Raw genomic sequence first — 25,618 nt, 5'->3', positions numbered from 1 at the left:
GGGGAGGACTCGCCTGCCATCCAGCTGGCTGATGTAGGCAGCAGAAGAGCTGGGGAAGGAGCGGAGCTGGAGATAGCAGGCTGATGGGCAGAAGTTACAGGGTCACACGCAAAGGGGTGTGTGTGTGTGTGTGTGTGTGTGTGTATGCACGTCAAGCACTATCACCCTCCAAGACCAGCACTTTGATTGAGTATAACTGGAGTTGGTGGCCACTTTCACAGACATCCATGGAAACACTCTAGCTTCTTGCCCAGGATCCCCAACTTTCACAATCAAGTCCCAAATGCCAACCTCTCCAGCCTTTCCTTCCAGCCCCTGAATCCCTTCCCCATGACCGGCAGAGACAGTTTAAAAGAAAGATCCGATCCTGGGAAAACTCTTTATGAACACTGGACACTGTCTTTGATATCCAAAGATGCTTTTAAGCTGACGAGACTTAGTTTTGCAGATAGACACACACAGGAGGCGGAGGTGAAGATATCTAGCAGCATCCTGATCTGTGGTGGGCCATCGTAGGGACTGAGATGGTTCAAATCCCCAGCAGTAGAGATGGGGCTCAGACCAAGGCCAGGCATGAAATTAAAAAAAAAATCTGCTAGCATCACCCCTAAATGACCATTGTGACGGCAAGGAGCCTCAAAATATGAACTCATAAACTAGTTTGAAAACTCATAGCCAGTGGCCAGCTACTGGAACTTCTGTCCTCACATTGGAAAAGCCCCTGTGAGCGCTTGTCTCTCTCTTTTCTAGAAACACATCAGCTTATGCAGACTGAGAGGAGGAGTCCCCAAGTCTGCAGCAAACTGGCATGGCCTCATTTGTATTTTCTTTTTAGGGAGAGATTTTTTGCTATAGGGCATGTGTGTTAGCCAGAGAGACAGTGAGAGACAAAAAGCGAGAAAGTGAGAAATAACCCCCCCAAGGGGGATGTCCATGCCACGGTCCCTTCTCCTCCATTCTCCTCCTGGGATTTTGGGTATGCACACACGTGCCCAGCGTGGATTTCAAGCCACCGAGTCAGAGACTTGAACTGCGGTCGGCCATGTGGGAGTCCAGCATCTTAACCACAACACCATCTGCTGGCCCCTTGTATGAATTTCCTAAACATTTCTTTAGCCCCATCCACGTGTCCTTCACACAGGCAGCACACTCTCTTCCCTCACACAAAATTCCCGAGGACTTCCTGGCCATTCAGATCCTCTCCAGTGGGAACGTCCTAAACCCAGGCCTTAAGCCTAAGCCCTCCTGCCCGCCTTCCCCAGGACATTTCTGTTGCTACATAACCTGAACTCTGTTCTCTGTAGCATCAACCTCCTTCACATGCCAGATGATGTGAGGAAGACTGGATTCTGGGGAAACCCTTCAAGAACACTGGATATCTTTGCTATCCAAAGATGCTTTCCAACTCACCTGAATTGTGTCACTCAAAAACTTCCCATTAAATGACTTGATGTCAGAGCTGGAAAAGGCCTGGAGTCAGCTGGAGAAACTCTCCTTTTGACAGATGAGGAAGGGGTGAAGGGATTTGCCCAAGGCCACATATTGAATTAGTAAGAGAACTGAGCCCTCCATGTCCTGCTGTCAGTGCAGTGGCTTTCTCACGATGCTAGAGGTCTGCCTGCCTCCCTGTTTCCTGTGCAGCTCAGGCAGAGGAGTACTGTGCGCTTCTGCCCTGGGCCTGTGCACTCCTCTCCTATTTTCTCTTTTTTCAGGTTTTTGCCATAGGGTGCATACACTCACCAGAGAGAGACAGAGAGAGGCAAAGTGAGACATTTATTCGCACAGTGGGAAGGCCACACTGTAATCCCTTCTCCTCTGTTCTCCTCTTGGGATTTTGGGCACGCACGCACACATGCCAGGCATGATTTTCAAGCCACCAGGTCCAGGACTTGAACCACAGTCAGCTCTATGGGAGTCCGGCGTCTTAACCACCACACCCCCTGCTGGCCCCAGTTCTGTTTTGTCACCAGAGGTAGGAGGGGGCTCCCTTTGGGATAGAAGAGTGAAGTGTTCCAAGAGTGCACTGGAATTAAATTCTCAAGAGAGAAAAAGGTCACTGTAAAGGATGTTACTAGGACAATTGACAAGAACTGAGCAGAGACTGTGGAGTGATGAACAGAGAACAGCATTGGTTCAATGTCAATCTTCCTGGTTGCAATAATCACATTATGAGTCTGTTCTCAGGAGACGCACGGCGAGACAGGTAGAGGTCAAGGCTGTGATGCCACTAGTCTGGTCTAAAATAGTATCCACTTCTAGCTAGCTAGATGAACATGCACTTAGAAAACGAGAGGAACGAGAGAAAGCAACTGGCACATCTAAACAATGTGCAAGAGTTCCTTGTGCTATTCTTGCAACTTTTCTGTAAATTCAAAGTTACATGAAAATGGTTATATAAAAAAAGCTCCCACTGAGAACCTCTGGGACTGGGGATAGCACATAGCAAACACCCTGACAGATCTTGGTCCATGGCAGCATGCCAGCTGCTGCTCTCCTCCTCCCAGCCCCACTGGCAGTCAGAACTCTGCCAGTCCCGACGGCCAGTCCTGCCTCCTCCTGCTGCCCGCACTGGGCTGGGGAAGTCCTGCTTATCCTTGTGTGGACACAGCAAAGTACGGCCCTGAGACTGTGGCAATGTGCAGGGTGCTGGGGCAGAAACAGAACAGAGCTGGCGTCGTAGTGGCACGCCTTTCTGGCTGTGAGATTCTGGGCAGGATGACTGCATTCTCTGAGGCTCGATTTTGCTCATCTGTAAAATGGGAACAGTCTCTGCAGCACAGTTGAGTGAGACTTGGCTAAAGTGACATAGATCCAGCACCTGCGCTGATCCTACTGCACGAGTACTCACAAACTCTGGTTTTGTTCAACCCGCAGCTTAGCCTGAGTCAGGCACCCTAACGAAACGCCCTCCAGCATCTGCGCAGTTCCTCCCCCAAGCTCTTGCCTTCCCGTCCCTCCTCCAATGTTATTGTTCCTCCTCAACTAAATCACATGAACTGCATTCCCGTCCATCACAGCCAGCCGAGAATTTCCTTCACCCGGAAACCTTCCCAAACTATCCCCTTGTCTCCTGTAATTGTGAGTTGGTGTATGGCAGGTTAACTTGGACTTTTGTTAAGTTTTTCCTCCTCCTGTCCCTTGGGTCAGGGCAGAGCAATTTGGCTTTTTCCTCACGCTCTCCAGTGCTCAGAAACCTCGGGGCTCTCAGGCCACTTGTGGACAAGCCTTACAAAACTCTGCCTTATAATGGAAAAAGAGAAGGAGTCTTTGACTCCACCAGGCTCCTTACTTCCCTCATTAGTATAGGAATTGAGGGCTTGCCTTGTCTTTTGTTTAAACACATAGTGTGTGGGGATAGCCACTCAACTCCATACTCTGTTAAAATTGGGAGTTTCAAGCTTGCAAAAAGGACCCAGTCTGAGTAGGAAAGGGAGTGTGAAGACAGGGATCTGGTCACAATCTACTTGACAAGAAAATCTTTGTGTCAGGAAAGATGGATTTCCTGGTTAAAATAAGTACTTCTCAACCCTCCACCCAAACAAGCACACATACACAGCCAGACCACTCGGGGACGGGAGTCTCTGGGATTTCTCATGGAATCAAAGAGGTCTGCCACTGGGGATGGCAATGCTAGGAGAAAAGGGAAAATTGCAGAGATGTGGAGACGGCACGCTTCCAGCATGGGGGAAAACAGCTAGGTGTTTGCATATGTGTGTCCACGTGTGAGGAGGCGCAGAGAGAACACTATCTGGGAGGTGGGTGGAATTGGAGGTAGATGAAAGAGGACTTTCACATATACTCCATGTAATTCTATGCTATTTCCAATGCTTAAATGAGAGTGCATGCATAGGCCTAGCCGTGGTGGTGCATGCTACTAAGATGCCGTGCTTTACAGGCTGGGACCGTGTGACCGTCCTGGGTTGGAGTCTCAGTCCAGCCTAACGGCCAGGTGTGGCGGTATGCACCTGTGGTCCCAGCTACATGACAGGCTGATGCAGAAGCAGCACAGCACAGCAAGACAGTATCTTACAAAATGCATGCATATCTAACTTACATAATTAATAAATGAGAAAAAGGTTCCCCAAAGGGAAAAAAGTACTGGGGGCACAGACCTAAAAGACATTTCCTTCTTTTGCCATATTGGCTACACGGCCACCTTCTCAGGAGGCTCCAAGAACAAAGCCCCCAGGTGTCCACAGGCACCCAGGGTGCGGGTTTCTGCAGGACAAATGAGCGCAGGTGTGTAAGCAGGTGGAAGGGCAACCAGAACCACTCTGCAATGTGCCTACAGGGTAACAGGTTTAGGACTATGGGGGCTGGGTGGATGGGTGGGCAAAGGATGCATAATGGCCATTACTGTACATAGAGACACACACTCCCATTCTTTGGGGGATAAGGTGTCTGGAACTCCAACACAGAAGCTCTCCACACAGAGCAAGGCTCCTACTCAGCAGACAAGCAGTGTCTACTGGTGCTAATCCAGTCATAAATGTGTGTTTGTATTCTATGTAGATAAAGCCTTTTCTGCCAGCCCTGCCCCCACCTTTAGTCCTAACTGACCCCCCGACCCCTGCTCCCCCTAAGAGGGACCAATAGCAATTTCCAGCCTCTGTACCACAGAGAACCTTGCTTTCCTCCTGGGTGGCAGACGTACTCTGGAGATGCTGGCATGAAGGCCCCTGAGGTGGACCCATACTTAAGAGGCAGCAGGGGACTCAACTTCTGCTTCTCAAGACCCACGGTGAGGGGCATGAGGCTTCCTGCTGGTTTCTAGCTGACCACACACTAGACAGCTGAGGCTGGCTCCCACCCCTGAGATTCTAATTTAATCAGTCTAGGGTGCGGACCAGGCAGCAGTGGTTTACAAGCTCCCCAGGTTGGGGCCAGCAGGTGGCATAGAGGTTAAGGTGCTGGATTCCCATGTGGTCAACTATGGTTTGAGTCCCAGACCTGGTGGCTTGAAACTCACACTGGGCACGTGTGTGTATGTGCCCACAATTCCAAAAGGAGAATGGAGTAGAAGGGATCGTGACATGGTCATACCCCCTAGGGGGTGATTTCTCACTTTGTCTGTCTCTCCAGCGAGTGTACACGTCCTATATCAAAAACAAACAAATAAACAAAAACTCTCAAAATAGTAAAAAAGAAACACGCAGCCAGGCTTTGGAGCCGCTACTCCAGGTTAACGATGACAGCCTGACAAAGGTTTTCCACAGCCTTCTGTGCTCTGGGGCAAAAGCCCAGCCCTTGTGTCTGCTCATTGTCTGAGGCTTGTTTTCCTCTCCCACAGCTGTCCTCTGACCCTGCCTCACCTCCCTCAGGATCTCACTGGAAAGGGTAAACCAGAGATCCAGCTCAAACCCCACTGCTGCCTCTGTCCCCAGGGGAAGGGAACATCCACGTCACAGCCCGACTCACTATGGCTCATGTTCTTCTAGGATTCACAACCTTCTGCCTTCGTTTTCCCATAACTCGTAGAGCATAGACCCATTTGGGGGAAAAAACAAACAAACAAAAAAACAAGTTAACCCATCCTTCCCAGATTTTTCTTAGAATCATTTATTAGATGAATTATTTATTAATATATTAAAACTACTTATTTAAAATGATTTATTAATGATTTAAATTACTTGTTAACTTGCTTAATAAATAGTTATTTTTTGTTACTAAATGACTATTTTCACAATGTGAGACTCCCTATTTTGGTTAGACATCCATGAGAGATTATCATTCTAATTTGGCCACCCCAGCCTAATATCCCGATGGCCTGGCTGATGTATAGTCAAGGAACCCAGGTTCAACATCAGAAAAATAAATACGTTATGTAGAAAAGAGAAGAAATAAGAGACTAAAACTAAGTCACAGAACTCTGCCCTGTAATGGAAAAAGAGAAGTAGCCGTTGGCGCCATCAGACCCTGACTTTCCTCTTAGTGGAGGAAGTCAGGGCTTGCCTTGTCTTTTGTGTAAAACAATGTGTGGAATCTCCAGTCACTCTGCTCTCAGAACTGGAAGTTTCGAAGAACAGTTCTGCCGATAAAGCTAGTCCAATAATCAGCTGGGGAAGCCAGGGCTGCATTATGACTTTTGAGGACTCCAGGCTCATCTTCCTTCATGGGCCCCTTACTCCACTTAAAAAAAAAAAAAGATCTTCTATATACAACTATACATGTAGTTGTATAGATATAGTGATACATATAGATAAAGCTATAACTCGATAGAGATACACACAGAATTATTATTTTATGACTGCATTGGTGCAAAGATGGATATATTAATATTATGAATTAAAACACTGTCTTTGATCTGTACGTCGATTCTTTTCTTCTAGTTTATAAGATGTTACAATATTCTCGTGGGCCCATAGAAGCATCGTGGACCCTACTAGGGACTGTACCTAGTGGCTAACGGGCCTGAGGGAAGTCCAGATCCAAGAAGAGGGCGGTGGCTGTCCACACCAGAGGCAGCTCCTTCTCCCCACCCCCAACCCCGGCTGTTCAAACAGCACTGCAGCTGGATTCTGAGACACTAGGAAAGGCTCCCCCGAGCAAGGCACAGCCGTCATCCTGAAAGGGAACCTGGAGCAGGCCCGGGGTAGGCCCTGAGGGAGCGCGCAATGGAGGAGGGAGGACGCAGACCCATGCCCTGCCCTGAAGTGGGAAGACAGGCGGTGGAGGAGGCGGGTGCTGTGGGAGCTCGCAGCGGGGAGGGTTACCTGGAGCTGAGGTGGAGAAGAGCTGAGGGATGGTGTGGCTTTTCAGCGGGAGTTTGCCAGAAAGGCCCCCCACGGAGAGAGATGCCAGAGCAAAGGACTGAAGGAAGGACCGGGGACCCCAGTGCACAGTGAGGATGCGCTAGTGTGGCTTGAGTATAAAATAGGGGTAAAGGAGGGGTGTTGGGAGGCAGAGCTGTGGAAGAGAGGCAGAGGTTGGGCCACACGAGGGACCACGTGTGTACATGCGTGGTAGGTGTGTCCAGGGCGCTAACATGCGAGAGACTGCCTTATGCAGGGTTTGGTGGGTGTGATTATGGATTAGAGAGATCCCTGGCAAGACAGGACCACAGAAGAGAGACTGGGAGAAGCTCACACACAGGTCTTGTAGAAGTGAAAAGGGTCTGAGGGAGGCTGAGGGGCTGGGTAGGAGGACGAATGAAAGCTGTGCCCCCTCCACTATAGATAGGCTGGGGGGGGGGCAGAAAGGTGAACGGCTCCATGCCAGGCGTTCACAGGCACCCTAGGGTGTGGGCAGAAGCCAGCCTGGGAGGAGCCCGGGCACAGGGGTGACCAGGAGGCAGGGGCTCTGGCACGCCCAGCCCTGGCCTGCCCTGCTGTTGCCTGGGAAAGCTGAGCAGGTACTCACTCTCTGTTCCCAGCACTGGAGGAAGCGAGCTCTTGGGCCTCCGGGATTTCATCTCCGGGGCCTTGGCATCTGCACTGGCTGGAGCATCTGGAACAAAACAGGTAGCACACATGAGCAGTCAAATTCCCACTTCAACCGAAATGAATGCCCACCCCGGACCCCCTTCCTGCTTGGAGGGCCCTTCAAACCTCCAGGGAGAAGGAGCCTTGTGGCCAGGCGCCTTGCTCCAGGAGCGCCATACAAGGAGAGGCTGTCGCCTGGCCTGATAAATCAGGTGGAGAGAGCGTGGTCATGAGGAGATGGATGACAGGCTCCACGGGAGCTGGTCGGCTCTGCCCTCTGCAGCCCACGGCGCCAGAAACCATGGCGTTGGCAGTGCGGTGCAGTCGGCTCACCTCTGCTCACCTCGCACGCCTTTCTCCTGCATTGGGTCTGACTCACTCAGGCTAACAGTTCCAGATAGCCAAAGGGCTGCTCTGCGTAGAGAGCGCTCCTGCACAGTGGAAGAAAGAAGGGCCCCCTGTCCTTGCGTTCGAGGCCTGGAGGGGGCTTGCAGCCTCTTCTCACGGACTTTGTTCTACAGACCGGTACTGTGAGACTAGCCCAAGGCCTTGGGGCAGGCCGCTGGCATGCCTCATCCCCTCTGAGACTGAGTCTGGGACCCTTCACGGGGCCTCTGCTCTCCCTGCTATGCAGTGAAATTCACAGGGCACAGCTGGTGGGCATAGAGGGCACAGCTGCCAGGCTTCCAGCGCCAGGCTCCTTTCAAGTACAGAGTGCTGGTGACTCCAGAGAAGAGCTGCCTTGTTGGAGCAGCAGGGAACATCACTGTGCTGGTGGGAAAGTGGAAAAGGTCCTTGCTGGGCCCTGGGAGAATGGACCTTAGGAAGTTGTGGGGAGGGCCAGCCTATGGCATGGTGGTTAAGGCGGCAGGATCCCACACGATCACTGCACAGTTTGAGTCCCAGATGAAGCAGCTTGGGAAACATGCAGGATATGTGTGTGTCCAGAATCCCAGTTCTAGTCCCGGACCCGGTGGCTTCAAACTCATGCCGGGTGCATGTGCATACGTGCCCAAGACCCTGGAAGGAGAATGGAAAAGGGATTGTGGCATGGCCATTCCCCCTTGGGGGTGATTTCTCACTTTCTCTCTGTCTCTCTGACAAGTGCATGCACTCTGTAGCAACAATCTCTCCAAAAAAAAAGGCCTGCCTGCATGCGCTACAAACTACCAATCAAAAAAAAAAAAAAAAAAGAATCCCCAAAGGAGGGAGAGATGGAGGAGGGATTGTGGCGTGACTGTCTCATGCCGGGTGGGGGTGCTGGGTGCTTTCTCCTCTCTCTCCAGTGAGCACACATGCCTCTGGCAAACTGGAAAAAAACATGTGGTGGGGAAACCACCCAGGGAATGGATAAGGAGTTGGCTGAAGGGCTATCGCTGTGCTCCAGCATTGTCACCAGCCTTCCTTTCTGCCGCAGGAACTTCTGCGGGGACAGTGCTGGGAGGGAGCCCCCTTCCTGTCCACACTCCCCCACACCTCCTGAAGAGAGGAAGCTCGGAGGGAGGAAGGGGTGGGGGTGGGACTTTCCAGCCTAGGCTTCACCACATTCCTGTGGCTTGGCTGGGCCGGCGTCTCCTGGTCCCACGTCCAGGATGGGCAGGCCTGGCCGCTCTGGTCTAGACTGGGCCACTGGACCTTTGAGGCTTGGGCACAGAGAGAGCAGAGCAGAGGGCTGGGGGCAAATTCTCCCCTAGCATGTGGGCTCTCTGAGCTCCAGTTGGACACAGTTGTACTGCTAGGCGGCATCTGGGCCCTTGCCTGCTCCAGGTGTCCATCTGCCCATATCAATGCCTCTCTGTGCTGGTTCTGAGGACGAACACGAGGCAGGCCATCAGGCTTCCTTCCCTGACACCTGTACACCTCCCTCATCTCCTAGTCCAGGGATGGAGGCCTCTGGCCCGCTCTGACAGGCTCAGCAGCAGCTCGGAGGTGGCAGGCCTCTAGGGCTGGGGGAGGGGAGGGGATCCCCTACAGAAAATGACCAAAAGTCCTACACGCGTGGCCACAGACGTGATTAAGTGTAGCCTCTGTAGGACTTCCAGGCAGTGTATGACAGAAGACGGGTGAAGGGAGCCGAGCTGCACGGAGTCCTGTAAAACAGCCCTTGAGAACCCAGCCCGCCCTGCTCCACCCCCACTGCGGGTTATCCTACCCCTGCCACCTTCCGAGAGAGCCAAGAGCCCCAGTGATGGCAGGGGCCCCCACCATCTGGAGCTGCCACCGTCAAGCCTGAGTGCAGGTCCTCGGGGGACTGCCCGCACCCCAGCACCAAGCACAGTTTCCGTGTGGACACGGTGGAGGGGCAGCAGCTCCGAGGGGAGGGGACAACCCCGTTCTCCCACACAGGATGCTTTCCCCAGAGACCGCGGTCATCCTCGGCTACAGAAAAGTCCTCTCTACGGAGTTGTCAGCTTTGTTCTTGGGCTCCGCGTCACATCAGAAACACCTCTACCGAGGCACTCACACCTGGGTTCTGACTTAATTGGTGTGGGTTGGGGCCTGGGCAGCGATATATTCCAGCAACTCCAGAGATGATTCTAAAATGTCACCAGTGAAAACTGGCCCCTCAAACGTGCATGTGTGAGTGTGAGTTCGTAGGGCGGTGAAGGGAAGGGGCTCAGGGACTATTCTGAGAGCCAGGAAAAGCTGTCAGTCCTTCCCCTTGATATGGGGTGGGGGTGGGGGGCTCGGGAGGCCATAAGACAGGGATCTAAGCTTCCCTCATCCTGGGTCTTCCTTTCCTGCTTCCTCAAGACCAGCATGCCAACGGTTACAATGTAAAGGAAGGTGCACCCAGAAATGTTTGTCACTTTCAAAGGAGCGGGAGGAGAGGGCGATCGGGACATAGCTGTGCATTCCTTGGCTTTAGCTCTCTCTGTCCTGGTGAGTCTCAGAGAGTAGAGGTGTGAGAGGGCATAGTTCATTTTGTTTTTGCTGATGGCTAAAGCACCACCGCAGCAGGGACGAGAGCAGTGTTCTGGTTTTGGATTTTAAGCAAACAGCTGAAACTGCCCTATGTCTCTGCTTCCACGCCTGAACAAAGGAAATGACTGTTTTTCTCCACCTTGGCGTTCCGAGGCCTGAAGGAGAGAATGCACGCGGCAGTGTTTTGGAGAGTGGAAAATGATCATGTACCCGTGAACGTGTTCCTCCTGTTAACTGCATTTCCCCTTGCCTTCTTCTGAACCAGGGCTTCCTCCACCTTCAGGAAGCCCTCCCTGACCAGTCCCTGTCCACCTCTGCATGCCTCCTAGGGCTGAGATGCTGGGTCTTCCCTGGATGTGTGAGTACACTGCCCGTGCTGGGCTCTGAACTTGTTTTTAGGTGTTCCCGTGTATCACATCTTTCCATCTGAGAGACTCACGTTTCCCTTTCAAACTAGGCCCAGCCCAGACTTGGAGCCCCACAGGGTGGCCCAACCCCACCCGGTGAAGTGCCAGAACTGTGGGGGCCGCGCACGCACCGGGGAGCCTGGCAGGGCTGCTGAGCCACTCGGCCTCCGTGAGAACCACATTCCTTGGCTTTAGCTCTCTCTGTCCTGGTGAGTCTCAGAGAGTAGAGGTGTGAGAGGGCATAGTTCATTTTGTTTTTGCTGATGGCTAAACTGAGGCACATGCAAAGGATAAGAGGCCCAGTTTTCCTGATTCTTAAAAGACAGGCAGCAGGGACTGAGAGTCCTTCTCCCCAGAGGGCTTTGGCAGGACTTTCGTTCCGAGCACCACCGCAGCAGGGACGAGAGCAGTGTTCTGGTTTTGGATTTTAAGCAAACAGCTGAAACTGCCCTATGTCTCTGCTTCCACGCCTGAACAAAGGAAATGACTGTTTTTCTCCACCTTGGCGTTCCGAGGCCTGAAGGAGAGAATGCACGCGGCAGTGTTTTGGAGAGCGGAAAATGATCATGTACCCGTGAATGTGTTCCTCCTGTTAACTGCATTTCCCCTTGCCTTCTTCTGAACCAGGGCTTCCTCCACCTTCAGGAAGCCCTCCCTGACCAGTCCCTGTCCACCTCTGCATGCCTCCTAGGGCTGAGATGCTGGGTCTTCCCTGGATGTGTGAGTACACTGCCCGTGCTGGGCTCTGAACTTGTTTTTAGGTGTTCCCGTGTATCACATCTTTCCATCTGAGAGACTCACGTTTCCCTTTCAAACTAGGCCCAGCCCAGACTTGGAGCCCCACAGGGTGGCCCAACCCCACCCGGTGAAGTGCCAGAACTGTGGGGGCCGCGCACGTACCGGGGAGCCTGGCAGGGCTGCTGAGCCACTCGGCCTCCGTGAGAACCACAGGCAGCGGGCTGGAGGGACCATGCGCTTAATCAAAACCAGCTTTGTGCTCACACAGCTGCCCAGGGGATAAAAATAATAGTAATAAAATTTAAGAGCAGCTTGTATTTTCTGTCTATTTTAATCATTTTGTGATGAAATTGAACTCCATTTCTAGATCTGGGCCCCAGGGCTGGAGTCCTTTGCTGGCCTGGTTGTGCCCCCAAAGAAGTGTGGGGGGAGGGAGCTGGAGGTGTGGGGAGTGGGGGCCTCTACGCAGAGAGGAAAATGTGTCCTTATATGGACAGCGCCTCACCCCTTCCACTCCTGAGCTAGCTCTGGACTCAAGCCCTCCAGGGCAGCATTTTTTCCTTTGTCTCCCCCAAGAGGTTGGTTCTCTGAGCTCTATCCTAAGCAGGCGGAATGAGGCCTTGGGAATCTCCTGGGGCTAGATGGGAGCCCCTGGACGGGGCAGGGCAGAGGGGCTGGGTTTCAGTCTCTCCTTGCTTGCTTCTCTGCCCACCCGAGGGCAAGCAGCACACCAGCATAGTGAGAGGGAGATTCCTCCTTAGGAAATGGAGCGTCTTTCTGTTGTGTGATTTAGTGGATGTGAGTCCTTGAGCAAGTTTCTGAACTTTTCCGAGCCTGGCCTCCCTTATCAGGAGGGAGAATTCACAGAAGAGTGAAGGTGAAGTGACTGAGTCGGACAATAATAATCCATGCATATACACTAAGTGCTTTATATGCTCCTAGCAGGTTGAACCATCCCATCTGCCAATATTTAGGAGTCTTTGCCCCATAGAAACATCGATTTGGGGCCAGGAGATGGTGTGGAGGTTAAGGTAGATTCCACATGGTCAACTCCTCAGTTTGAATACTGGGCCCGGTGGCTTGAAAATCACCCTGGGGGTGTGTGTGTGTGTGCCCAAGATCCTGAGAGGAAGTTTCTCACTTTCCCTTTCTCTACCTCTGTCTTTGGAGAATGCATGCCCCCTATAGCAAAAAAAAAGGCAAAAACCCCAGCAATTTTATTTACTTCAACCTAACACCTGTTAGCTACTCGTGATGATGTACAGAATAAAAGTGAGAGTGGGAGTGGACTTAGGACTAAGGCAGGACTGAGGCCCACAGGGAGGGAGGCTCGAAGTCAGCTCAGCGATGGTCAGCAGTGCCTGGCGGTCACGTGACAGAGGAGAGCAGCGGGTGGGGCCAGGCGTGGACTTGTGCTCCTGCCCAGCTAGTTGGCGTGATCCTGGGCAGGCGACTCCGTCACCACTGCCTCAGCTGAGGCCGCAGTTACTCGCACTCCCCTGGAACGCCCTTTTCAGGGTCAGCAGTGACTTCCTCAGTGCCAGCGCCTGGCCAGCGCTCGGGCCAATTTTACTTGGCAGGTTGATCTCGACCTTGCCTTCCTTCTTGAAATTCTCAGCACTGGCTTCTGGGAGACTCCTCTCTCCTGGATTCCTTCCCATCCCACTGTGGCCATCCCTTCTCGGTCTCCTGCCCAGACCCCCTTCATGCCCCCACCTCTGCCTCCCTCCCTTGTCCTTTACCATCTGCTCCCCTCCCTAAGGACCTCACTTAATCCCAGAGCTTAAATGACCCCTGCAGTGACTAGCCCTCCATGTCCTACCTCTAACCCTGACTTCCTCTTCAATTCTAGATTCGTCTAAATACCCGCCCACGTGGCATGCCCCCCTGGGATCTTAAACCTCGCTTACACGAAACTCTTGATGGTCCTTCCAAACTGAATCCTAAATGCAGTGGTGGTGCACCATTGATCTTCGCTCTCCCACAAAAACAGTCACTTCGACTTCTTTTTCTCTCTCTATCCAGTTCTTGGGCAAATCCTAACAGTTCTACATCAGAATAGATTATGGGTGCTGGATGGTGGCACGGCAATGACACACCACTGCAAGAAGGTTCTGGGTTCACACCCAGAAACCTCCCAGAACACGCCAGGCACCTGTGTGCCCATGGTCAGGGCTGGCTGAAGCTGGGGGTGGACTGTGGTGTGAGGACCCTGTACGGGATGCCTGCCTCTCTGTGTCTCTCACTTCTGGAAGAAAGAAAATTTAAAAGGAAATAGATTATGACTCTGATCAGCCACTCTCTCTCCCACCAAGTCTGAGCTGCCGCTGTCTCCAGCCTAAGCTACCAGAGCAGCATCCCTTCAGGGTCCCTGCCTCCCTTTACCGTTCTTCAGTCTGTGCCTCACACAGACACCTAGTGATTCTCCGTAAACACCCAGTGTTGTCCCGCTGCACTCAGAAAAATCTGGTTTCCTCGTCACATCCTATGGGCCTTATAGACCTGCTCCCTGGGCCTCCCACTCTACCCATGCGTGCGCTCCCCTCCCTCTGGCTTCCTTCCTCTTCCTGGAAGGCCTCAAGCGCAGTCTTGACTGAGGGCTGTGCTCTCACTGTTACTTCTTCCCTCTACATCTGGAATTCTTTCCCTCACCTCCTGCAGGTTCAAACATCACCCTTAGCAAGCACCCTCGGCAAAAACAGCACTTCCTTCCCCACCAGCCTCATGACACGTGACATGACCTAACGCAATGCCGTATCTGTCCGGCAGCACTGTTGCCTCTGCTCCGCTAGGAGGTAGAGTCCCAAGGGTAGGAACTTCTCCTGTTCCATTTGCTGTGTTTAACCCTTGTCCCTAGAGCAGTACCTGGCACAGAGTGGGCATTCAAGTATTTGCTGAATGAATGGGGGCATATGGGTGCCCACGGGACTGTCCCCTCCTACCACAGATACATAAGCATCTCCATGGCCGTGAGCCCCGATTTCACTGGTAGCAAGATGCTTCAGCCAGTGTGGCTAGGAGAGGAGGCCTGGGCTGGGCAAGGTGGATTAGCCAGTGAGGGGGCTGAGCTGTCTTCTGACTCTTGTCATGGGGTTGTAGCCTAAGAAGGGCTTTGTTCCCACCCCCTCTCAGCCAGGTCTGAATGAGAGGAAAAGGGTTACTGTCCCCTGGGCAGAAGGATTTCCCAGCAGGGAGGGTGGTGCCTGATCCTGAGGGAGATCAGGATCGCTTGGAGAGAGGGCCTGGCCATGGTAATTCGCTGCCCAGAGAGGCATGCTGGGTCGGGGGACGGTGGAGCCTTTCCAACTAGACACACCCGAGTCACACCAGGTAACTGATGTCACTGACTGTGCCGGGTGGGGCATTCCATCTGCATTGTACTGATGCATGACCTGCAAAGATACCCTTTGCCGAGCCTCGGTTTGCACATCGAGAAAGATATCATGCCCCACCACCGCACAAACCAAAGTACAAAATGCACGAGTCTCTGCCATGGCAGGCGCTGGGGGTCAGCTCTCTCTCCTCCTGGGCAAGCTTTCTGGCAAGTTCTACCCCACCCTTGTGCCCTCTGTGGCAGTGATTCTTGCCTTCTTAGAAGGGAGGATGGTAGGACTATATTGAGAAAAAAGATACCCTTTTTCTTAGGGAAAAGACCGAAACAATATGATGAAGATAGAAAGACTTGCCATATTATAAAGTCCCCTTGCCTTATCTGAGCTCTATGAGGGAAATAATGTGGCTAACAGAACAGCCAGGGAGCCCCGTGTGCGTCACTTTTAGGACAGCTTGAAAGGTTTACTACGTGGCCCATAGATAGTTAGTCTTAACGGGTTTGGCACAGGCTGAGTGAAGGATAACGAGTGGCTTTCAGGGGCAGTGGCAGGAAAGCCAGCCTTGAGAAAGCTGGACCTATCACAGAGGGCCCTCACTAGCCCTTGGGAGGAATGCAGTCCTGTCCAGAGGTGGGGCAGGCAGCTGCAGATAGAATGAGACTGGAAAAGCCACTTCATGGCTAAGCTTGAAAACTCGGTCATGGTTGCTCCTTAGGCAGGTCGTTCGTCAGTGTATTTTGATTCGTGACTCCTGAGAATGTGATTAAAAACTCTGGACCCTCTCTTCCAAAGACTTACTTGCTCTAACACAACATTCTGCCTGTGATTTCAAAGGATGCCTGGACCCGTTGGGAACTAAGTATTCTGCCTTGGGAGTGGGGAGGGCTGTGGGGTTGAAGGAGCAGAATTACAGGAACATTCTGCAGGGCAGAATATGGAGGTAGGAAGGTCCTAAAGGCAACAGGGGAGTGGCTGAGTAGACCATGGTTCTTGCCTATTTGCCTAGAGGTGACTCTTTACGGAAAAATAAAGCTAAGTGTGACGAAAAGCCCACTCAGAACATGGGCCACTAATAAATCTCCAACCACAGCAACAGGGGAAGGAGTGGGGTTGGAAGGACCTTTTCTTTCCTCTCTGAAAACAAAACCCAATTAACTGGGAGTCAGTCCTGTTACCTCAGCTGTTCTCCCTCCTCGCACTTCCCTAGCTGTTCTTCCAAGACTCAGCTCCCAGTCTGCAGCCATAGGCCCAACCCTGCCTTTGAAAGCACTAGAGAGAAATAATGGCCCACCATCAAGATTAGTGGAAGAGCAAGGGAATCTTCTAGCAGACCTCTGGGTGAACAAAGCCCCTTGTGTTGCAAAATGAATTCCTCAAATCTTAAAAAAAAATAAAAAAATCCCAAATACATTCTGTAGGGGGGAAAAGAAATGTCCTCTTGAAAACAAATCTGGAAAAGGTGTTGACATTTTATAGATAAGGAGAATAAATTGCTGCCCAGGCCCTCAGCTAACTATGTCAATAGAACTTAAAGGGCTGAGGGTTCCGGAGCAGATAACCTAATTCATTAGCAGGTTGGCTTCCATTGGCGGAGTCAGTGTGAGTCCTAAATAAGCACTGGGGCTGTTTGAAATGGGTTTCTGGTGCCAAGCTCCCAGGACCATCATTTTAAAGTGTGCACCTGTACTTAAAGAGGCAGGGTGGGGTGGGTGACAGCCCAGGTGAGGAGAGAACACACAGGGTAAGCAGCAGCAGACATCCTGCCCAGCTCCTCAAAACACTGTGTGAGATATCCCACTCTGGGGCTAGCAGTTGGCGTTATGGCTATGTCGCTGGACTCCCATGTAGTCAACAGTGGTTCGAGTCCCAGGCCCAGTGGCTTAAACTCATGCCAGGCGCGTGTGCATGTGTGCCTAAGACCCCAAGAGGAGAATGGAGGAGAAGGGATTATGGCATGGCCGTCCACCCTAGGGGGTGATTTCTCCCTTTCTGTCTGTCTCTCTCTTTCTGGAGAGTACATGAGCCCTATAGCAAAAATGTCTACCAAAGAAAACAAAGAAATCCCACTCTGAGCTGGCTGTGAACTCCGACCCCCTGTGGTAAGTCCATTCACAGAACTCCAGGGATGAATTCCTGTATTAGAGGATTTCAGTTTAACTTTTGGCTAATGACAACTTAATTTATGTCACTCTTGTGGCTATTTTTAAGACTTTTTTTTTTTAAAGACTTCCCCCTCTTGTTCATTCATTCTGTACTGCAGAGTTCGGCTTTGTGATCAGAGTCCTGTTTTAAAATCCAGAATGAAGGCAAAACTTCTGTATCTTGTGGAATAGCAGTCATTATAAAATCCAGAATGAGGGCAAAACTTCTGTATCTTGTGGAATAGCAGTGAAATGGGTTAGAATTTTAGCACGCAAGTGGTCACATTCAGGAGTCAGGAGAACGACAAAGCTGGTTTTCCAGATGCCTTATTTGGGCACTAGTTTCTGATGTGTCATTGATGGTTACTACCCAGGCATTTCAAGGGCAAGAAACCCTTTTTCCAAAAGTGCCTTTTTAGACAGTTCCAGGCAAGTGCCAAAATACAAAGAAAAGGCACTGGATTGTGAGCCCTGAGATGGGGTTCTGGCCCTGCCTCAGCTCCGCATGGGCCAGGGGCCTCAGGCAGGATGCATTCCCTATTCTGAAGCCCTCGGTTTTCTCATCTGTAAAATGAGAATATCGGTCTAAACCATTAGGAGTTCTTCAACATCTGAGTCTCCAATTCTGCACTCCTCACAGAGAAGAGAAAAGGGGCAGAATCGGACCAATCCTGATTCCTCACAGCTCTCCCCACCCCCACGCCCCGCAGAGACCCGGGCAGACCTGGCAGCCTGCTCTGCCCGCACACCTCCTCCCCTCCTGCTGGCTCATGATCACTGTTTTCTCTTGTCAGAGGTGGCCCTGTCCTCTCTACCCGAAGACTCAGCCCCAACTCACCTTCTCGAGGCAGTCTCCCCACATGGACCCCACTCTTCTCCCTCCTCCCCCGGCTCTTGGACCCGATGGGTCTGGCCAGCCAGCACTGCCACTTGTTTGTTGCAGCTCGTAAAATACTTTGCAGTCATTTTCCTGTGGGTGTGTCTTTTCTCCTCAGTGCCCCAGCTTCCCTGCCCGGAAGGTTCTGGGTGCAGAGGTCAGGACTGGAAGGGGAACAAGAAGGTGAGTAGCCCCTCCTTCTGGCCAGGCGGTGGGGGTGCAAGAAGAGACTATAGAGCTGCCACTTTCCTCCTGTCTCGTTTTGTTTGTTTGTTTGTTTGTTTGTTTTTGCAAAAGAGCTTGATACCCACTAAATGAATGCCTTGTGTAGGGATGGCAGTGTTGGGGTGGGCCCCTTCAGGTATGACAGGCAAGGGTGTGCTTGGATGTGTGGTGGCGAAGGTGGCCACGACCTACCGTCCACGGTGACCTGGCAGGAGCACTCAGCCTGACCGGCGCTGTTCTTGGCTACGCACTTATACAGGCCTCTGTCCTCAGGCAGCGCCTTCTCGATGGAGACAGAGCAGAGGGAGCCTAGGGAGGAAAAGGGAAACTGTTGAGTAGCCCAGGTGTGGCCTCGATTCCTGCTCTGGCATCTGGAGCGTGGAGCTGAAGGTTATTCACACGAGCAGGTTCTGGGAGCCCAGAAGTCAGAGGCCCTGTGCTCCCCAAAGCCTGGGTGCTCTCCGCTAATAACCCACGTCCATAGTAAATTACCCCGAAAGATGCTTCCCCTGGCACCCCTCCCCACCTCCAGAGTCCTTGTGCAGGGCCACAGAGGAAGCATCCACTACAACAGAAGGGGCGAGTAGACTGCGGTCATCCAGAGAGCTCAGGAGGCAGGCCTGCATCAGAACAGGGGCAGGGAAGGGGCTCTGCCCGGCATATGGCAGTGATCTTGGGAATGCATCTTGGAAAAGGGAGTTTTCAGGGAGGCGGATGGGGAAAGGCAGGAACCCTGTCCAGCAGGGGCCAGGCCTGGGGGAAGATCTGCTATGAGGAGAAGCTGACTCCAGCCTGGGAGCCTGGGGAGGACTTTTCAGGAACGGCATCTGGGCTAAAAAGCCATGGCCAATAGGGGGTACCTGGCTGGGGGAAGGGCACTTTGGGACTGCCTCCTTTAGTACCAAGTCTCAGAGAGGGGTCAGGATGGCCTTCTTCCCCACAGACCCTCCCCTGACTCTGCCCTCACCCTTGGACGAGTCTTGTGGTCTGACAGGGGAAGGAGGGGCCAAGCTGACACATGCAGGAAACTAGCTTGGTCCTTCCTCACCCCAGTTCTCTCTCTGGGGCACCCTCTTGAGGGGTTTCCCTCTGGGACTGGGGAGAGGCCAGCTCAGGACTGTACTGCTGGGCCAGGCAGAAGGGCCGCAGTCCCCTGGTCCCGGCCTCAGACACAAGCGACCAGCCCTGCACCCTGCTTGTAGCTTCCCCTGTTGTCAGGGTGGCACCCATCTCATGGGAGGAGACAGCTAGAGCCACGTGCACCCTGCTGCTCAGAGCCCCCCACCCCCACGAGCCAGGGACCTGCAGCGCAGAGCCGTGTGTACCCCGCGCACGTGCCAGGCAGGGCAGCAAGCCCAGGAGGCCACCAGGCACTATTCCCACAGCAGTCTCTGATCTCCGGAAGCACTCCTCTGCCACTGCCCCCCGCTCCCCCACTGGACAGCTGCACAGGCCGACCTGCAAACACAGGATGCCAGAGAGAGGAAGGATGGCATCGGGTCTGCCCAGAGAGCCTGGCCAAGGATGGAAAAGGAAGTGAGGGCATATTTCTCTTCCCTCCTTGGAACCTGCATCATGTTTCAAACAGAGACTTGAGTCTCGCAAACCACCTACACCCTGACAGCTTCCCTGCACCCCATCCTTACCAGCTAGACCCTTCTCTAGACCCTGCCTCAGGGAAAGGCCTCACCCCATCTCCCACAGGAGACAGAATTTGCAGAAAACGCAACAGAGATGATTCGGGTGGGATTTCGGGAAGCCTGTCGGGGGAGTGAGAACTGAGGCTCAGGCACAGGCGACAGGATAGCATCTTCCAGAGACACACCCTTGGTCGAGTGGGCAGCAGGGTGCTTAGAGAAAACCAAGCCCATCTAGCAACTTCCCCTTGGTCAGGCTAGGCGAAAGCTCTGGGGAGCAGATATCCACCCCCAGTGAACATCCTGTTCGATGCTTGGTTTTCTTTCATTTTCAGTCCCTCAGCTGCCTCCCAACTTCACCTAAAATGACATAAACTGCAAGAAGGTTGGGGGACTACCCGGGGAGCATGGGCCATTTCCACCACAGCCCCGTCCCTCTGCCCAGGGGCAGGCATCGGGTCAGGAGCCAGGACCCCTGGCCACAGGCTGGGCTGGGGGAGGGCCCCCAGGCAGGCTTGGAGGCTCAGCTACCCCAGATGAAGAATCTGGTATTTCCTGTGGGACAGCTCTTTCCTGACCTCCAGAAGAAAAACCGTTTCCCAGCATTTTTTTTTTTTTTCAGAAGCCTTAGTCTGATGGGGAATTTTGAGAGGGAGGTGAGGGGGATGGGAGGGATCAGAACCTGGAATTTGCAGACCGGCTCAGGCTGGGAGAGTCCTCCTGGCCATGGAGTAAGTGCTCCAGATCTGACGGCCCCAGCTCTCTGCTCCTCTGAGTCGGTGGGGAGAGGACAGGAAGGGGATGGGTGAGGGGGGGAGTCTCTCAAAGCCCTAGAGGCTGTGCTTGAAGACCACCTCAGTCAGCAGTGCCAAGAGGACACAGCCCACCTGGCAAGTCTGGCTCATCCCCAAGTGGCGTCCTCAGGCAGGTGCCTTCCATACCACCTCTAAGCCTCCTGGCCTTAGGTAGAACTCTTCCTTGCTCTCAAGTCACCTGTGGTTTTTTTGTTTTGTTTTGAGAGGTTTTTGCTATAGGGCGTGTGCACTCACCAGAAAGACAGACAGAGACAGAGACAGAAAGTGAGAAATCACCCCCTGGGGAGATGGGCACGCCGCAATCCCTTCTCCTCCATTCTCCTCTCGGGATCCTAGGCACGGCGCATGGCCCAGCGTGAGTTTAAGCCACTGGGTCTGGGACTCAAACTGCGGTCAACTACATAGGAGTCCAGTTACATAGCCATTACACCAACTGTTGGTCCCTTGCCTGGGCTTTGGACCTTTGTCAAAGTATGGCCCACAAGGCCATGGCTGCAACACATGCCTGCCTCCCACACTATCTCTGGGGGCAGAGGCCATGTCTAGCATGAAGGCTTTTTCTGAGTCTGATGTGCAGTCATGGAAAAAATATTGTCCACTCTGAGAACAAAAGGCACGTTTTTTTTTTTTTTTTGAGAGTTTTTTTTCGCTATAGGGTGCGTGCGCTCGCCAGACAGACAGAGAGAGACATAGAGACAGAAAGCGAGAAATCACCCCCCAGGCGGGATGGTCATGCCGCAATCTCTTCTCCATTCTCCTCTCGGGATCTTGGGCATGCACGCACATGCGCCTGGCATGAGTTTTTTAAGCCTCCGGGTCTGGGATGCGAACAGCAGTCGGCTACGTGGGAGTCCAGTGACATAGCCATTACGCTAACTGCTGGTTCCCCAAAAGGCATGTTTTGTAGCAGGTGATCTGGTAGGATCTCTGCAACAAAAGGTCATGAATATGTAATCAAATACAGCCTACTGTTGAAAGAGAGAATACAGCTTCTAAAAGAGAAAAGAAATCCCAATCTAGAGTTCTCTAAGAATTATGCTATGAAGAGGTTAGAATAGTGCCTTGCACATAGTAGGTGCTAAACAAATCCACCTTTTGTGTGATGAACTTACAGATTTTTAAAAAGACTTTACAGGCCAGCCAGGTAGCATGGTAGTTAAAGTGCTGGATCCCATGTAAACAACTGTGGTTCAAGTCCCAGATCCAGCAGCTTGAAAAACACGCTGGCATGTATGTGTGCAAACCCAAAATCCGAAGAGGAGAATGGAGGAGAAGAGATTGTGGAGTGGCCAACCCTCCTGGGGGAGTGCTTTCTCACTTTATCCCCCTGCCCCCCACAAGCACAGGCATCCTATGACTAACTTGAAAAAAAAAATGAAAAAGGCTGCAAGATTCTACCCTGAAAGCAATTAAAATGAATCATCAGTTAGTTGACAACGGCAACAAATGAAGCCACCTTATGAGATGAGGAGAAATGTTTTGCTGGAGGGGAAAAGCCTGGCCCTGAGACAAGCAAAGCTGGAAGGTAAAATACGAGCTTCTCGGGAGGACCCAGCATTCCCTGGGCTCACAGGCCATCTGCCTCCTGCCCCCAGCCAAGGCAGGGCAAGAAAGGGCCCAGCCCCAGAGGCAGGCCCAACGGGTGGCACCTGGGCACCATGGACCCTCCAGCTCTATGGGTGTAGGAAGAGGAAGGAGACTTCATATTCTGTGTCCCTCCAAGAATTAATGGACAACTCCGATCCTTCTCTCGACTACATCACGCCTCTTCTCTGCTCTGTGCGAAGTGGGGTGCATATAATTCTGTACTGAAGGCCCGTGGGCTATGTGGCTTATTCAGGTTACAACGAACCTGAAGAAGAGAGCCCCCTGAACCTGCAAAGAGAGCGTCCATTAGCAGTTGGCACACACGTGCTGATGGGGAGGGGAGAGAGTGCAGGAGTCTCTTGTTGGCCAAGGTGGTGACAACAGTCTTGGGGGGGCATCCCAGAGACAATGAATCTTGATCATAGAGGAGGTGACAGGTTGAGATCAGTGCAGCGGAACAGGAAGGGTGCTGAGTCAGGGAGGATGCTGACTGGAGAGTGAAGGCTGGGAGGCCGGTAGAGCCAATCCTTTCATCTTCCCCTAAAAGTCCCCTCAGACCACCAGCTTCCTTAATTCCACTGACACCATCACTGTCGCCCCAGACACCCAGGCAGCTCCACTCAGCGCACCTCTTCCTCTTCTTTATCCACCCCCTGCCCCATGCTGACCTTCAAGCCAGGCGACAGGTCCTAATTATTTCTGTCCTTGCCTCTTGGCCTGGCTATGTCCTGTCTGTGACCATGGCTACCATGTCAGTCCAGCCCCGGTATCTTTGTCCTTGACCTCTTCAGTGGACTCTGTACTTGCCTTTTGGACACAGTCAATCAAAGCTCCTGTAAGTCAGCTTCGTGTATAGTGCTTCTCATTCTATAATCGTGTACGGCTCCTATTGCCTTTAGACTCAAGTTCCTTGGCATGACAGAATGAAAGTGTTCCCCCCAGGCCATAGCTGGCTATGAGTAAGCCAGCCTTTGCTGCTGCGGGTCCCTGTCTTGAGAGCCACCCCCTGCTCTCTTCGCTGCTGGTCTAAGTCCTGCCCTTGAACACTCAGATCAGGGCCCAGCATTTTCACTGCCAGCTTTTCCCTAGACACCTGCCCCCTACCCACACTCGACTCTGACGTTCAGCAGCTCCTCCTGACACACTCATCCGCACTTGACTCCAACAGTTTCACCACTATGAGAGTGTGTCCTCTCTTCCCAGATCTGCCAGGACACCATCCACTCTACCTCCTAAATGCCCGACTCCCTGCAGTGAGACCTGCTGAAGTGGTAACTGATAAGGCTTTAAGACACTTTTTCTCTAACAAGATACTCAGTAAAAGAAGGTCTGAGATTTTAAGAAAAGGCACACATCCGTACTGTGGCAAGAAGGTCCCCTTCCTCCACTGCAGGGGAAGTGCCAGAAACTTGGCCAGCCCAGGGACACCGCTCGTCTTTCAACCACAGCTGTTAACCATATAGAGGAATAAATAGGCTTTCTTTTTTTCTGTTGATGGGCAAATCCTCAGCTTCCACTGGAATTCTGATGAACTAATAAGAATTAACTAGCAAGTCACAGCATAGTGGTCTAGGCATGGGAACTCAACCACCTGAGTTCAGATCCCAGCTCTGTTACAAGTCGTGCACCTTCACAGATGTTAGATGGACATTATAGTAGTAGTTGTGAAGGTGGATTAGGTTTTTGTCACAATGTATGAGTTTGCCAAAGAGAGACAAGAGCAACAGTGAGAAATCACTCCCAGGGAGGATGGCCATGCCACAATCCCTTCTCCTTCATTCTTCTAGGATTTTGGGCATGCTCGCACACATGCACCAGGTGTGATTTTCAAGTCACTGGGTCCGGGGCTTGAACCATGATCAGCCATCGTGGGAGTCGTGCCTAAACCACCACACCACCTGCTGGCTTCCCCACCCCTGATGAGCACACACACACAGAGCTATATGTATGTATATATATGTATATGTGTGTGTATATACATACACATGCACACACACACATATAGTTTTTTATGTTGTTGTTTTTCCTACAGGGTGTGTGTGCTCACCAGCAGTGGGGGGGGGGGTAGTGGAAAGAAACTGCCCTCCAGAGGTATGGCCACATGACAATCCCCTCTCCTCCAGTCCTCTATAGGATTTGGGGAGCACACACACACACACACATACCACATACTTGGTGTTTTTCAAGTTGCCCAGCCTGGGACTCAAACCGCGTAGCTGGCCATGTATAATCCAGCTGCCTTAAACCTCCATGCCTTCTGCCAGCCCTAATATATATATATATATTTATAATAGAGAATGAGTGCATGCATGAGAGAAGAAAGGGAGATAGAGAGGAAATTACCCTTAATAGATTCTTATCGTGCTGCAATCCCCTCTCCCCAGATTTCTAACTTCTTAGGATGTTTGGCACCTGCATGTCTACCTGACGTTTTCAGGCTGACCAGGGGATCTGAACCTTCAGTAGGCTTGTGGCTTCCAGACTTACAGGTGAGCTGCACTACTGCTGAGCCACAGTAGCTGGGCCTAGAATAGTATTAAAGTTTCGTTTGGGGGTTACCTCTACAATCCTCCCCCAGCCTCCTAGTCTCTCTCCATCCTCTCCTGCACTGGTCTTCTTTGAAGCTGTTCTGCTGCTGTTCTGGACCTAAACTGTTCCCTGGGACAGTCTCCCTGGGAGGTGATGCTGGAGTACCTGGGGTCACTATGCCCTTTAATACTCAGAGACAAGAAGAGAAAATATCCTCCAGGCACTCTGGGCATGAGAGGCCAAGAGGCTAACAGCTCATATGCTTAGTTGAGTGGGTTGTCTTTAAGAGGCCATTGGTTGTGGGACCAGCAGTTAGCATAATGGCTATGTTGCTGGACTCCCATGTGATCGACCGTGGTTTGAGTCCCGGACCCGGTGGCTTAAACCCATGCCAGGCGCATGTGCGTGCGTGCCCAAGATCTCGAGAAGAGAACGGAGGAGAAGAGATTGCGGTGTGGCCATCCCTCCTGGGAGGTGATTTCTCGCTTTCTGTCTCTCTGTCTCTCTCTATCTTTCTGGCAAGTGCATGCACCCTATAGTAAAAACTTCTCAAAACAAAACAAAACAAAAAAACTGGTTGCTCTCAGACCCCAGGCAGGTCTCAGAGCAGCTGCACAACTTTGGGCCTTGTCCTCAGCTGTCTGATCCTCAGTTCCCCTGAGACTGGTGCAGCCCATGTCCCAGGGAAGGCAGCTGCCCACTCTCCATCCCACCTGGAGAGATCACCACAGGGTTACTTGGAAAAAGCTCCCAGTCCAGGTTTCTGATCAGGCCTTTCCAACAGGGAGAGCTCCAGAGGGGTAACTGGGAAGGCTGTCGCATCCACCCCCATGGACATCTTACCCCCTCACCGTAATTGGCCGTGCCCACCTGTGGATGCCCTAGGCTGAACTAGCAGAGGCAGGGGAACAGACGAGATGACTTAGAGGGCACTGCCCATCTGGGGACGTTCACATGCAGAATTTAAACGTGTCAGCACATCAG

The 25,618-nt window shown here is 52.3% G+C and overlaps 1 protein-coding gene across 5 annotated transcripts in view; it reads right to left on the bottom strand.

The window, feature by feature from the left end:
• MYLK (myosin light chain kinase) overlaps window positions 1–25,618 on the bottom strand; it is a 220,134-nt gene that overhangs the window by 72,692 nt on the left and 121,824 nt on the right. For 4 of the 5 annotated variants that reach the window (XM_014590176.2, XM_006154574.3, XM_014590175.2 and 1 more), the window contains 2 exons: window positions 18,259–18,375; window positions 7,360–7,446 (listed from right to left, as the gene is read on the bottom strand). In XM_014590176.2, the coding sequence (XP_014445662.1) occupies window positions 7,360–7,446; window positions 18,259–18,375 (204 nt within the window). Of the gene's footprint in view, window positions 1–7,359; window positions 7,447–17,802; window positions 17,896–18,258; window positions 18,376–25,618 lie in introns of those variants that run through there. The other variant, XM_006154572.3, reaches the window with a different exon arrangement.

This window comes from Tupaia chinensis, unplaced genomic scaffold (genome assembly GCF_000334495.1).
Source record: "Tupaia chinensis unplaced genomic scaffold, TupChi_1.0 Scaffold000415_1, whole genome shotgun sequence".
Taxonomy (NCBI): Eukaryota; Metazoa; Chordata; class Mammalia; order Scandentia; family Tupaiidae; genus Tupaia; species Tupaia belangeri.
Note: the sequence above shows the minus strand (reverse complement) of the source record. Positions and strands in the feature narration are given on the sequence as shown.